General features: G+C 36.2%; 1 protein-coding gene across 3 annotated transcripts in view; it reads right to left on the bottom strand.

Annotated features, from left to right (window-relative positions):
* The window catches only part of LOC124370011 (ubiquitin carboxyl-terminal hydrolase 32), a 142,720-nt gene that overhangs the window by 67,176 nt on the left and 60,153 nt on the right, over nucleotides 1-15,391 (bottom strand). For all 3 annotated transcript variants that reach the window (XM_046828286.1, XM_046828285.1, XM_046828287.1), the window contains exons 12-14: nucleotides 11,914-12,016; nucleotides 3,463-3,603; nucleotides 594-738 (exon numbers count right to left, since the gene is read on the bottom strand). In XM_046828286.1, the coding sequence (XP_046684242.1) occupies nucleotides 594-738; nucleotides 3,463-3,603; nucleotides 11,914-12,016 (389 nt within the window). The remainder of the gene's footprint in view (nucleotides 1-593; nucleotides 739-3,462; nucleotides 3,604-11,913; nucleotides 12,017-15,391) is intronic.

Genomic DNA, 15,391 nt, shown 5'->3' on the forward strand with positions numbered 1-15,391 from the left:
TTAGAAGTTCTATGATTTGAGTTGATCGGCCTATAATTTATATTTACGAGTTACAAATTTAATAGATTAAGAGTATTTTGAGTAATAAGAGTTTTGTGAAGGTTAGGTGGCAGGGAGTATTATTTGACTTTAAAAATAATCCTTTTTCATTGTATTACTTTGTTGAGTTCAGGTTGAGAAAATGTTTAAATCTTTTTTATATTACAGTTAATAAACAAAAACACTATGTTTACAATCTTAATTTAGTGTATTTACTCCAGAAATAAAATGTTATTCTAGCAATAAAACTTGCTTTTAAACAGAAAATTGACTTGGGAATTCTAAATATTACTGATTTATTGCATCAATATGAACTTACTGCAACATGTCCAATTATACCGTTTCCATTTGCAAAGCTTTCACTGTGATTTTAATTAATAATCTATTAATACGTATAATGTGATATTAAAATAACATTAAACATTAATAAATTTTAATTTTGTTACTACATCTTCAGTACAGGAGTAACAAAGAAGCCACAAATAACCTACTTGCTGCAGACACAAGGCTGGACAGACGGCAAGAGTTATATTGTCAATACAGAATTTACTTACTAAGAGCACCATAGCCTCCCACCACTCCAGTCCAGGTAGAGGGCTGCTGCGGAAGCCTGGGAAACTGACTCTGGTGCCTCAGCAGCTTCAGGGTGATAGGGTAGAGTTCCAGCTCTACCTGGTTGCTATCTCGTGGCATTATCACCTGTTGTACAACAAATGTACTTCAGGTGTTAAAATACTGACAATGGCATCACTTTTACATGGCATTAACAATGTCTTACATCCCTTGTACTAACTATAGCAACAGCACTAGATCTGACATATTTCTTGATGCAACTTCTAACGTGACGAAGCAAAATCTTGGGAGTTTGCAGAGACATCTCATTTGGAGACAGCATATACAGTTTTTACTCAATACTCTTAACAAGGTGTATTACCTGATATATTCCATGTCTCGTGGTACAGAATTCTATGGTAATTCCACAGAAATAAACGGACTTGTAATAATTCAAAAAATATAAACCAAAAAATTTATCACACTGAGTATATTACATATTGCTTGTCCAGTTTTTAGATTACAAGTTCTTACTCTTTGATTAATTTATATTTAACATTCATTGATTGGCAACGTATTTAGCTACCCACAATACACAAGGAATAAAGCTGTACAATAATTAGTAATGATACCAGATCAGAGAATTTTTTACAACTATTTTACTTAAAGAATATTTTTACATTTCATTTTTTCTCATTCTAATGACTTAAACATGTTTATGAGAAATAGATCACCCGTTAAGGATCACCATGTATGTCATGAGAAAACAAATTACTTTACGTTTAGACAACTCCTTTGAAAAACCATATACTGTCTCTATTGATGGAAGGGAGAAATGGACTAAAAAGGAGGCCTACCCTAATAAAGGAGTCCTGAAGTTTTACACAGATGGTTCATGTCTTGTCTCTACGGCAGGATACGGAATATACGGACCAGGAGTTAACATGGCAGTACCCCTGGGAAAACATGCTACAGTCTTCCAAGCGGAAGTCATGGCAGTAGACTCATGCTCCAGAATACTCACACAAATGAGGACAAAAGGAGCAAAATACTCGATACTATCTGATAGCCAGGCTACACGAAAGGCACTTGATACCTGTTCGTTTCACTCAAAAGCAGTCTGAGAATGTAAGAATACTCTAACTGAGCTGGCTACGAATAACAGAGTACCACTCGATTGGGTGCCGGGCCATGAGGGCATTCATGGAAATGAAAAAGCAGACATCCTTGCCAAAAAGAGAGCGGAGTCCATAATGGTGGGGCTTGAGCCAGGTTACGGGTAGCTTTCTCCAACAGTAAAGCTCTTGTAAAAGATTGGGAAAAGATGATAAGAAACTTTAATTGGAGTAGAGCCTCAGGATTAACCCTTTGAGGTCTCAATAAAAATTGCTTCGACTGTCCTCAGGTCGTATTTAATTTCTGTTAATTTACAGTTCTTTGACAATACACAAATGCAATTTTTAAATCCCTTTTTCTGCAACTTTTTTATTTTTTCTCTTTATATATCAATGTAAATAACCTAAAAAGAATATTTACATTATTTTATAGTATTTTTTTTATAACTTTAAGTAACATTTAAAAAAATATAAAAACATAATTTTTATTTTTTTTATACATATGTAATAAACCAAAATTACATGAATACAGGTGAAAAGGCACTAAGATCTCATCAGATACATGTTATTCGTTATATTATATTATATATATATATATATATATATATATATATATATATATTATAATTTTGCCTTGTTCCAGCCCTAGGCCTACTTTGGGTAACATGTCTAGCTCTTCCTCTTAGTCTACTAGTTTGTAGCCTAGGCCTACCTCTATTATTTGCATCTCCTTGTCCTACTACTATCACATTATCCACGAATTTATCAAATTCTTCCCCATCATTACCTAAGTTTCCAATCCAAACACATCACTTTCGTCGTCTAGGTTACCGGCGTCTAGGTTACCGTCATTTACCACAATGTTTTCAGAAGAATTTTCACTATGATTCAACTCACAATCGCTATCACGGTCTTCTTCAATAATCTGTTTTTCATTTTGGATACTAATTTCACTGAAAATATTATCACAATCATCTAATTCATCTAATATTTCGTCATCGTCAGTAAAACTTTTACTTGGACCAGCCATATTTGTAAACACGGCGCAAGTGCAGACGCCAGTTGTATTGGTCTTCTATTTTCACTTCCAATGCCTCCTATATCGTGAATAAAGATCGACGTAGCATTCACGTAACCAAAATAGAAGTCCAAAGTACTGAATAACTCAAATACCGAACAGCAATAGGTTAGAAATGGCCAAACAAGCAGTGACAGTATCCAGTCGACCTATTGTCAACATGCGAGCGTTCAGCGAAACTGCCGCGGTCGACCTATAGTTGACGACCGATCGCAAAGGGTTAAGACAATCTAAAATGTTTATGCCTCCTTATGCTAATGGGTGGGGATCTCTCTTAGATCAGAATATGGAGGATATAAGACTGATATTAGGGGTGTTGACAGGACATGGCCCCCTAAGGAAACATCTTATGAGGGTGGGCCTTAGCCAGACTGACGAATGCTGACTCTGCAGAGAAAAGAAGGAATCAGCGGAGCATATTTGGTTAAATTGTCCTACCATATCAAAAATTCGGAAAATATTCCTGGGAGCATATCTCCTCAGTCCCAAGGACATCAGAGAACAGGAGCCCTCAAATCTGATTCTCAGATTCTGAAGACACAAATATAAGTAAGAGAGGTCCTCTTTAGGACTAAGTGCGGGGACTAACCATCTTTTTCCATCAGGATAAAAAAAGTTTACACAAATATTTTTAGAAACTGATGTGTGGGATAATTACGACTCTGTGTTGTTCAGTACCTGACGAGGCAGTGGTGGGGAGCCTCCGTACCACTGCGACAGGGCCTTCCACAGAGAGTCAGGAACCAGTTCAAAGTCCCTCGACTGCACCAACATCAGCGTCTTCTTCAGCTTTCCACCTTCCCCCGTCAAACTGCTGACCTGTCAATTTAACCCACATTACAGAAACACAGGACCAACTTAGAAACAACGAACACCTCACACACAAATGAGTAATCGTATTTAGAGTTAATCTCTGGCAGAGCACCAGTTCAGTTCTTTAACCCTAGGGGTGGCAATATACATTCTCTATAGTGGCAGGGTGTTTTACACCATGTATATTTCTAAAGCATGTTACATCTTTAACCAATGCTTCAAACTTAACATGCTATATATAATTTTGTCATAAAATAACACAGAAAAATATTTGATACAAAATTTTTTTAATATACGTTTATGACACACCATAAAAAATGACAAAAGATTAAACTTCATCCTTGGATTCCGATTTATACTTGACTTTAAGTGCATAAAGAAATAATTCGAATAATTACATTTTATCAAAAATTTTGTGATATATTTTTATATATAGTTTATATGGGCTTTAAAAATACATATTTAGCTTTTTATGCATATTTACAAAAGTTTACAAATGCATGTATTTTCTATTTATAAGGGAATAGACCAAACACTAGTATATACATACATGTTGACATATAATGTATTCAAGGCCTAAAACATGTATTAATTAGAAGTTAGATTCTTCCTCTTCACAAACATATGATTTTTATCACAATCTGATAATTGCCTTGTTATCATTGGGGCTTTTTCCAAGTGCACCAGACTCAGCTCTAGAATCAGAATCAGAATCAGAAACCATTTATTAGTCATATTCCTTGAGAACAGATTAAAAGTCAAAAAGTAGTGTTTGTGTTATAATGGTGTAAGTGTTCGTGATACTTAGTTTCTGGCATGATTTTAGTCAGTCCACGGTTGAGGGTCCCTCCTCCAGTTTTTGAATTCTTCCACTGTGTAGTAGGGACGGTCGAGGAGCCAGCGTGAGATCATTTTCAGCGTCTTTCCATTCTTCACTTCTTCAGGTAGGATGTTCCAGAAATTAGAGCCTACATATGTGGGTTGCTTTTCAAACATTGCCAGTCGATGTATTGGCAAGGTAAAGTTATTTGCTGTTCTTGTGTTGTGATTGTGAGTTTCATTACCTCTTGTTGGGTTTTGCCGCACAGCAAAGAGTATTGTTTCCAGTATATATAAGTCTATTACAGTGAGGATTTTCTGTTCCTTGAAGGCCTCTCGGCAGGAGTCTCTGGGTCCCAGACCAGTGAGGATGCGAACAGCTCTTTTCTGGAGCACTAGGACTCTCTGGAGGTTTGCCTTGGAGGTTCCTCCCCAAACCACAAGCCCATACCTTTCGAGGTGCGACTCGAAAATGGCATAATAAGCAGTCTTCGCCATGTCGATTGCAGACGTGAGTGAGTCTCCTCAGTACATATAGGGCAGAGCTAAGTTTGCTGCATAGGTTTTTTATATGGTCAGTCCATGTTAATTTGTCGTCAATTGTGACCCCAAGGTACTTAACTTTTCCAATTTGTTCTAGGTCTGGTAGCAAGCATACCTCTTCTTTTGCTCTTCCAATGATTAGCTGCTGGCTCTTTTTTCATTTAATATTAGGTCATTTCTCTCACAGTATTGTTGTGCCATATTGACAGCAATGTATGACCCAACCTCAATGTGTGCAGGTGTTCTGTTTTTCAGTAAAAGCACTGTATCATCCGCATACATTAGTGTTGAGCAGAGATTATTTAGGTAGTCTGGCAGGTCATTGACAAAGATGATGTAGAGAACAGGTCCCAGGACTGATCCCTGTGGGACTCCTCTCTGTATGGGCAATGGTTTTGACTTGATTTTCTTTTTTACACCATCTGCAGTTCTAGTTATTTCAACTGTTTGGTTCCTTCCTTGTAGGTAGCTTTTGAACCATTTGGCAGTTAGGCTTCTGACTCCCAGTTTATCCAGTTTACTTAGTAACATCTCATGGTTGATACAATCAAAAGCCTTACTGTAGTCTAGGAAAATTGCTGATGTTGAGTTTCCTTCTTCTGTAGCTTGGATAATGAATTCAACGAGGCTGGCAATCACGGAGGTTGTGGAGTGCCCCGCTGTAAAACCATGTTGTCCCTTCATGTGAATGTTGTTTATGGTGAAGTGATGTAGAAGTCTGGTCAATACAATTTTCTCTAAGATCTTAGAGAAAGTAGATAGTAAGGATATCGGTCTGTAGTTCCCCTGATCGGTAGGATCTCCATTTTTGAGTTTCGGGTACACTCTGGCTAGCTTGAGTTTTGCGGGGAAAATACCTTGCTCTAGCGATTTTTTCATTATGTTAACTAGTGGCTGTACCAATTCTTCCTCACATGTTTTCACTATTGCTGGAGATAACTCGTCTGGACCAGCGGAGTGTTTTGTTTTCATTGTCTTTATTATCTTGCTCACTTCCTGGTTGTCAGTTCGCCAGAAGAAGAGGCTACCAAGTATCAAGTCATCTAGTGTGTGTGGTACTTCTACGTCAGGTCTTTCAATATTTGCCAAGGTATCGTTGGCTATATTCACAAAGAATGAGTTCAAATGATCAGTGATCGTAGCTGGGTTTTCTATTGTTCTCCCATTAACATGCAGTTTGTACAGTTCATTTCCACAGCTGTTATTTGACCTTTCTTTATTGATTAATTTCCACATAGCTTTAGATTTGTTGTCTGAGTCTTTAATAAAATCTGCTGCTCTTTGTTTTCTTACATTTTTTAGGTGGAGATCGTATTCTTTTTTCCTTATATTAGAGTCGATCTTATTTTGCTCGCTCCCCGTAAGAGTATAGGTTTCTTTGGCTTTGAGGAAGCTGTCTCTCTTCAGCTTTAGTTCATAGTCATGTATCTGAGGCTTTCGTTTTTGTGAGATTTGTTTTCTGATATTGGGGCATGCTATATTTAAGTTATATGTGAGGGTTTATATGAAACAGTCGTATGAGGATTCAACAGACTCTTGTCCGTTTACATCTTCCCAGGTTTCCTTTAGTAGGAGGTGTTTCAGCAGTAGTATATTCCTGTTACTGAATTGTCTTCCCTCTATTACTGTTGTGGGTGGTTGAAACTTATCTTTATCATAGATGCTGCATAGCTGGCCTGTGTGATCTGAGACATAAGCTTGTATTACTGTAGCTCTTATTTTGGAGTCCGGTTGATTTGTGCAGATCATGTCTATTGAAGTGGAGCTGTGGTCTGTAATCCTGGTTGGTGGTAGGTTTAGCCTGATAATGTTGTAACTGGTAAGTGTATCATTTAAGATTGATTGTTTCGGGCCAGTGCATAGACAGTCAACGTTAATGTCTCCCATTACTATTACTGGGCTCTTCCATGTTGGGATTTCCTCCAATACATTTGACAGGGTATCTACTGCTGTGGTAAAGTTTCCTTCAGGTCTGTACACCCCAATGATGTGGTAGTCTGTCTTGTCTATGGTGATTTTTATTCCTGCCACTTCACATATAAGCTTAGTGCTCCATTCTGCTATGTTTAAGTTGGATGTGCTACCGACTAGATCCTCCCTAACATAGATGGCTGTCCCTCCTTTGAGGTGATTCTCTCTACTGAAGCTCTCCATGAGGACATAGCCGTCTAGTCTTGTTGCCTTCAATTTATTTTTGTTTAGGCCATGTTCAGTAAGTACCAGCAAATCGGGATTCATAATTTGTTGTAGAGTGTCGTTTAGTATATCTACCTTGTTCGATATTCTATCTACATTTTGATGGAATACTCTCAGTACTTCTATATCCCTTTTACTATTTCTCCGTTGTATTTTCTGCGGTGGTCTGAGTTGTGAAATTTTCTTGTTTTGTATCTGTATTCTTTCCACTGGCGAAGGGCTAAAAAAGGTTTCTTAGTTAGTTTTATAGTAGTTCTATTTGGAGTTTGATGAACAGGTTTTGTTACCAGCGTTATGGTTTGTTTTGAGGCAGTAAGTATTTCATTCCGCAGTTTCCTGGCCTTGTCAATATTTTTGTTGAAGAAATCTTGGTATGTTTCACCATCCTTTAGTTTTGTGGATGTATGGGGTGGTTTTTTTCCCCTGAGGGAGAAACTTGAGAGGATTGAAATGGAGAGCTACAGTTTAGGTTTCAGTTTCAGCCACGGTAGACATGCGCTTTTCAGCTGCGGTAGTAGGCGATGTCTTGGATCCTGCAGTCGTAATTTTCTCAGCCGCAGTAGCCATGTTTGTGTCAGTCAGGGTATTCCAAGTAGTCTTTACTGGGGTTTTTTCAGAACTATTAGTTGTAATGTTCATAGTCTTTTCTGCTGCGGTAATCACAGGTGTCTCAGCCGCAGTAGGTATGTGTGTCTCGGAGTCAGTCTCCTCAGCCGAGGTTGTTGTGGGAGTCATGAATAGAATCGACTCAGGTGTCCCAGTCACCTCTTTCTGATATACTTGTGCGTATTTGGCAGCTTGGAGAGAGACACTATAAACATTAGTTTTTCTGTCTGTACATCTTATTTTCTTAAGAGATTGACTATTTTGCATTGCAGTGGACGATTTACTTTCCTGGCTCAAATCAGTCTTCAGAAACCTGAGCATTGCCTCCATCTGGTTAAGTTTAGTTTTAATTTCTTCAAGGTCAATCAAAAGTGGTGCTGAGCTTACAGAATATTTTGTGTTGTCACTCACTGGGGTATTGGTTTGTGTGTATGAGTTCTGGTATGTTTTATTTATTGCGCCCTGACTTATAATTTTCTTTTGTAGAGTAAGAATTGTATTTTTCTGTTCGTCCATTGTTTTTGATTGATTGTTGATGAGTTGGCATAGTTCAAGGTCCTGCTCCTCAGAGATAGCTTGTGTTTCTTGACGGAATTTCTTCTCTTCTTCAAGTCGATCCTGTAATTCAGCAGTCTGTTGTAGTAGCAATTCAACTTTGTCCATGTACTTTCTTTCATTGGTTTCCATTTCCCCTAACTTTGATTCCATTATCAATAATCTGGTTTCTAGTTTAAACTTTGCTTCTTTCAGTACATTATTTTCTTCTAGCAGGGCTGATCCAATTTTCGCAGCCATCTGTAATTTATGGTCATCGTTACTCGAATCTTCTAAGAGATTACTTTCAATGAGACTATTTTCAAGTTCCACAATGGAGTTGTTGAAGGCGCCCAAATTTCCTGTTAAATTTTTATCAGTTTTTTGCTTAAAATTACAGGGATGAGAGTCTTCTGTTTCATTCTCCATTGGGCTGCTGTTTATAGGTTTTTTGAGGCAATTTCAGCCAGTTTTAGGGCCTCGTTAAATTTTTCATTTTTGAAATTGTCAGGTTTGATTTTGCCATGAATTTTTTTACACTCCGAATACTGACATATTTCGTTCAGTTTGACAAAGGCAGTAGTATTATCACCAAAAAAAGTGACTTGGTACTTTATATTTTTTTCGATTTTTTTTATTTCTTTGATTACAGCTGGCCAATAGGGATAACCTGTTATTTTAGCAAATACTAAGCTGCCTACTGAGTACAAAGTATCTGCTGACATATTGTTTGTGTCCATAGTCATTAGTTTTGTATATATATATGACTTATATGGGCTATGTCTTGGCTTATATCTATCTATTATCAATTAGTTATGTCTAGTATTTATTGATCTCTACACACGACTAACCAGCCAAGCAGTTTATGACAGGTGTCTGGTTATATAGCTGTGTGCAGTTGTTTAGTTACAGCTTTGTCTACAGTTGACAGACATTTGAATACTGATATCTGGTTATGAGAAGATATGCAGTTGTTAAATTACAACTTGTCTGGATGTTTTAAATGTAATTCATTAAGGTTTAAGGTTGCCCTCAGGCAGTACTTGTCTGCCAGTGCACACAGACTGACAGTCACTGTAATGTGTCAGCAGTCACATAAGTGTGATAGTGGTGTAGTGTCTCAGATGAATATTTCCTAACAAAATCACTCAAAGTGGGAATTCATGTTAAGAGCGGATAAGCCCTCCAGGCAATGATTTATGAGACCAGTGTGTGAGTAATAAGTGATAGTCTTATCAGTTAGGTAACAGAACAAGGTCAGTCAAGGCCATCCTGATTACCATCCTAGAGGCCATCCTAGAGTGTTGCCTCAACCTTGCCCCCCTGGATATTGTCATCCAGGCCATGGCCAGGAGCATTATCTACTGTCTTCAGCAAGCGGGACTTTGGTCGGCCTTGGGCTGCAACAGAGGGCACTGCAGAATCAGCATCCTAATTCAGAGGAATGCTTTTTGCATGATTTCGGATCAGATGGGACAAAAATTTTCCTTCGACAAACCCTTTAGGATCGTTATGCCTTCTAGGGAGGATTGGTTAGAGGGAAAGAAACCATTTCCACCAGTGGAGCTTGAATGGTTTACAGACGGCTCTAAAACAAAAAGTAGCACAGGCACTGGAATTGTGGGGGTGAGGCCATGCAGGTAGCTGGTGGTCCCTATGGATCCACAGTCTTTCAAGCAAAAGTCGCAGCTATTATGGAGTGTGCTCGTGAGAATCTTTGTCTGTGATATAGGAGTAAGACAATCAATATTTTCACAGATAGTCAGACAGCACTGATGGCGCTGGACTCTTCTGTGTTTAATTCCAAACTTGTCTGGGATTGCTATTAAGTCGTTTCTTCCCTTGCCAGAATCAACAATGTGACTGTTTGTTGGTTCCTGGTCATAAGGGGATCCCTGGGAACAAAAGAGCTGATACTGGCCGCTCTGTGGCATTTCTAGGTGTAAATCCTTTGGGGCTGTCTTGAAATGGGTTCACGCTGAACATGAGAGAAGGTGGAGGCTGCATCCGGGTCTGAGAATGAGCAGAATAGTTCTACAGTCGACTTTCCCTAGGATGGCATCTGACCTTCTCTCACTAAGTAGATCAGTGTCTTCTCGGGTTGTGGGTCTGATTACGGGACATGGTCACCTGAGGAAGCATTTTCATAGAGTCGGCATCCTTCAGGAGGATCCACTCTTTACAATGTGCGACGAACAGGAGTAAACTTCAGAACAACTGCTCTTTGATTGTCTTGCAATAGCAAGGGAGCGGTATGCCATCTTTGGTAGTTTGGCCAAGGGTGGTGAATTTCCCCAGGAGGACCTGATAGGTTGTTTTCTGTGGTTTGTGGAACTGCTGAAAGCGTAGACTGGTAGTTCTCATGGTATACTTCCTGGGTGCCAAAAGGCCCTTGAGGCTTAAGTGCATGGCAATAGGCCGCCCCATAGAAGAAGAAGTGGCTTAAGATAGGAATGAAAACTAAACTGTCTTGCAGATAAATAAAAGTATCTTAGAAAAAGAGAAACATGAAAACCAAATTAGGGATTGTACAAAAAAATATTCATAGATACAAGGAAGATTAATAAAATATTCACACTTTAATTCTTATTTTAAATAAAATGTTTTAACACTTAGTAAACAGAACATCCAGACATTATTTATAAAACTTTGTAAGTTCTATGAATTATATATAAATCTATACAACTATCATAAGTGCTATGATTCCTAGAATTGTATGATCTTTTAACGATAATACTGGTTTAATCTTATACTTCAATCCCAAAATATCTTTACTGGCAAAAACCAAGTCTCTTCTGAACGCATTATTCTTGTTATTTTTATTGAAAACAGTCACTTAAATGTTTTTCTCAAGCTATAATGTGATTCAGATATGCTTTGACAGCACAAACACAACACAATGTAAATTTCCTCCAGTGAATTTACTGAAATTTCACAAGAAATTAAACACTTTGCTTTGTCTTGTCTGCAAGCTTATGGTTTCAAGCAGCAATGAGTTGGTGCAAATTGTAAAAGTTTACCAACCAATTTGGCTGCATGGTACCTTCTTTATTTTATTCTTAGGCTTACTCAACAGGTTTATACAAAACTTATTAGCAGCTTTCCGAAGCCGTGTGAAGCGGAAAATAATAATCTTCATCGCACAAGGGGCAGGAGATCTGGTTTGATGAACTTCTTTTTATCTCTTTCTCTAACAAAGACAGTAACATTTCTAGAAATATTATGGAATACAGTCAAAACCTACCAGTTTTCAATTTCTCCAAGAAATATCGGTAATTTCAATGGAGGGAAATCGACTTTTGTTCATGCACATATGTGTTTGACAATAGATGGCTCCGGTGGCATAAAAACAAAAAATTACAAAGAAACCAAAAACAACAAAAAGCACAAAGAAACAATATGAAAAAAAGCCCTTGTTTTTTTTTGTTAAAAATTACAAAAAACACAAAAACAAAATGAAAAACTCCAAAAGAACCCTTGTCTTTTTTTGAAAAATTTACAAGGTGGTGGTCTTTTTTACCATTAAAAATAATTAAAATTATATATTTTATCTACTAAAACTTAGATCATGTCTTTTCAAACCTTCTGAGCATACAAATCTTATTGGTGAATTTCTACCTTGAACATGGGAGGAGCAATAAGACAGTTGTTATCAATCGGCCCAGGTGTGACAGGATGACGACGAACTGGTCTGGGAGATTGTGATGGGCTCGGTGTGACACTGTAACATGGGTACATTCATTAATCTAAAAATTGATTTTATAACACGTGAACACATTTTATTACTTTTTTCATGTTAAAATGTTTAATTGACATAAATACTTCAAAACCTGTAATATAATTTTAGCATGTAGCTCTTAGGACTGCCCATAAGAGATAAAGTTCCATTTCTTTCCATGCACTAAAAGTTTTTCTTTGAGTTTTGCACATAGATTTTGAGTGTAGGGGCAATGTTCACATTATATTTCATAACAAATTAACTGCTAGAAATACCTGCCTATGGTTTTCAATTATTTGCAGTGAAATTTTTTCAGAGAGGAGTAATTTTATTTTAAACAGGTGGTAACTTCTGGGGCGGGTTAATTTGTTTTGTTCCTACAGAGAATTGCGTAATAAATTGAAGTTTTGCATCCACAAGTTGCTTATTTAAGCTACAGATCTATTTCATATCTGAAAGAAATATCAGCTCCAGAGTTTATAAATAAAGTTATAAATGTAAATCTTTGTACTCATAAACACAACAATGTAAACAATGGTATTATAAACATTTAAAAAAGTTAATACAATTAAAACTGGGATTTGTGTTGTGTTAAGATTGTTATTTAAACATATTTTTTATATCTTAAAGTACTTATTTTATAGTTAAATACATTTTTTTAGTATACATATTGTCTACATACTTAGTATAATTTAAGACTTTTAATAATGTTTTCTACTAAGTGACAGTTAAAAATTCTGTTACCCGCAATGACAGTATGACTTTTATTCTACATGAAAACTTGAAGAGAAGTTATGAATATAACACCTATTTTGTAACCATATTTAAAGAGTAATTGATTTTAACAGCTTTTTTTTAATACAGGTACAGTTAGCAAAAATGTTGACAAATGTATTGTTAAATTCTAACATATATGTTAATTTATAGAAACCAAGCATAAAACCTAGATCTATTGGTCTATGTGGTTATTTCCAATAGAGAACTAGATATAATAAAAAAACTAATTAACATATTTTAAATATTCAGTACTAAAATTAATGTAATCAACAGAAAGCTAAGTCCTAGATTTAAATAAACTATAAACTGAGTGTAAGAGTGCATATTTCAACCTCCATTAGGCTACAAACTTAGAGACAATAATGAATAATAAAATAATTCTACTTGTATAGGATAGGTACATACATAGAAGTACATAATTTCAATGTAATCGCTGCTATCGGGTATGTGTTATACTGATGGAGAAGCTTTACAATAAACTTTCTATTAAATGTTGTTCCCTACGCATTAAGACGAGTTTTCACATTATTTTGAAGCTATTTATTGGTTTAGACTCATCAAGCACCCAGTTTTTATAGCCTACGTGTACGGTAGTTTTAGGAGATGATCTTGAAATTTCAGGAATTGACCAGACAACTCCTTTAAGAGCAATATCCGGGACTTTCTGAAATATCTCGGCTTACACATTAACCCTCTTGCTGCCAGGCTATTTGCTCACGGCCTGTTCCAAACCTTCCAAACCTTTGACCAGAGGCATATCTTAAAAATTCTGAGCCGGTTTTAGACATTTCATTGTGTTTTACATAAAAATTCATATAATTGTCATTACATATCATATAAAGCAAAATCTGCTTTCTTGTTTTTCTAAAGAATCTTAATATTAGAAATAGTAATAAAATTATCAATATTATACATTGAAAAATAAAACATTACACTCTTTGAAGGTTTTGTATATTTGTTTTATTTTGAAAAGAATAATGAACATTTTAACTCGATAGTTATCCTACAATTATTGGTTGATAAACAATATATATCTGAACCACTAATAAACAGATCATGGAAATAACAATTTAAGTAACATTTTTGTGGGCATTCTTAAGTATTTCAAATAATTTTGTTCATAAATATAAATACTCAACACAAATAATTATAAAAAATTTTACAAGTCAGACTTTTATAATTCATAAACAAAAATATGGTACTCACATAAATAAAAAATAATTGTTTTGAAACATACTGTAATTCAGTTTACGGAATTTACAATTTAAAAATGTATTTATTAAGTTTACAGAACACTAAAAAGTACTTTTATTTCAAATTATTAACATTTAGCATGAAGTGAAGAGGGTAGCATTTAATATGAACTTTTTTCTGCATTTTCACATTCATATGTGAATTTCTTTCTATCAAAGAATACCTTGGAAAATATATTGAATTCTAAACACGGTGCATACATTAAATAACTTCTAGTGTGACAATATATTTTATACTTATATTTGCAACATCCGTAAAACCGGACACTGGCAGTTTACATGTAGATTGTAGATGTCCAGAAGACAAGACGTTTGCAGTGAAAAGGTTAAATAAGGTTTTGTATTGCGATTGGCATGTGTCATTGTTCTCGTTCGTTATAAACACCAGTTTGTCCATCTTTAAACTTCCTTTAACAGTTTTATGTATAATCACTCATCAAGTGTTCACTATCTCTGCTTACTCTCTGGTGAATATCAAGTGCGTTATATCCATCAGTTTGGTGGTTTCGACTCAGTTAAAACAAGCAGGCACTAACAGAAATACATAGTGATTTACAAAATTACATACTTAAGATAAATGACTTTAACCCTCCAACTGATGACCGACGGCACAGAGGTTTATCAATACCGATTGTGAACTGATAAAGTAAAGATAGCACAGCCGTCGGTCAACTTTCCAATATTGTTTAGTGAAAACCATGTAAGTTATAAAGACATAACTTGCACCAGTCGAATCCGCTACTCATAAATACCAATTCATTTTATATAATTTATATTCGTAATATTACTCGTTGTCAGCTGATATTGATCCAAATGCCGCACGGCATACAGCTGACGGACTGTGCAATTGGTGACGTGCTGCACGGCATTGAAGTTCTTTGTTACTACTGTTGCTAAGTTATTATGTAGGCTAGTTGTTTATAGTTGGGAGTGACAAAAACAACAACATCCCCACCACTGGCTATCACCCGAGGTGTGCCTCTTGGCTCTGTTCTGGGACCCGTTCTGTTTATATTGTTTACATGTGACCTCCCAGATTACATCAATTCATACTGCTATCCAGTTATGTATGCTGACTGACCACAGATACTGTATTGATCACCTCAGATAAATCAACTGAACTCCATGAAATTAATACATTCATCTCAATTAACATGGCCCATCAATACTGTATAGAGAATGATCTAGTATTCAACAAATCAAAAACACAGCACGTCATCTTTGGAAGAAACAAGGATCAAGTAACAATCCCAGCTGACACACAAATCTCTCACTCAACAAAACACCTTAGCCTTATACTGGATGATTGTCTCTCCTGGAATATCCATATAGACAGTTTTTGTAGTCA

This window comes from Homalodisca vitripennis, chromosome X (assembly GCF_021130785.1).
Source record: "Homalodisca vitripennis isolate AUS2020 chromosome X, UT_GWSS_2.1, whole genome shotgun sequence".
Classification (NCBI taxonomy): domain Eukaryota; kingdom Metazoa; phylum Arthropoda; class Insecta; order Hemiptera; family Cicadellidae; genus Homalodisca; species Homalodisca vitripennis.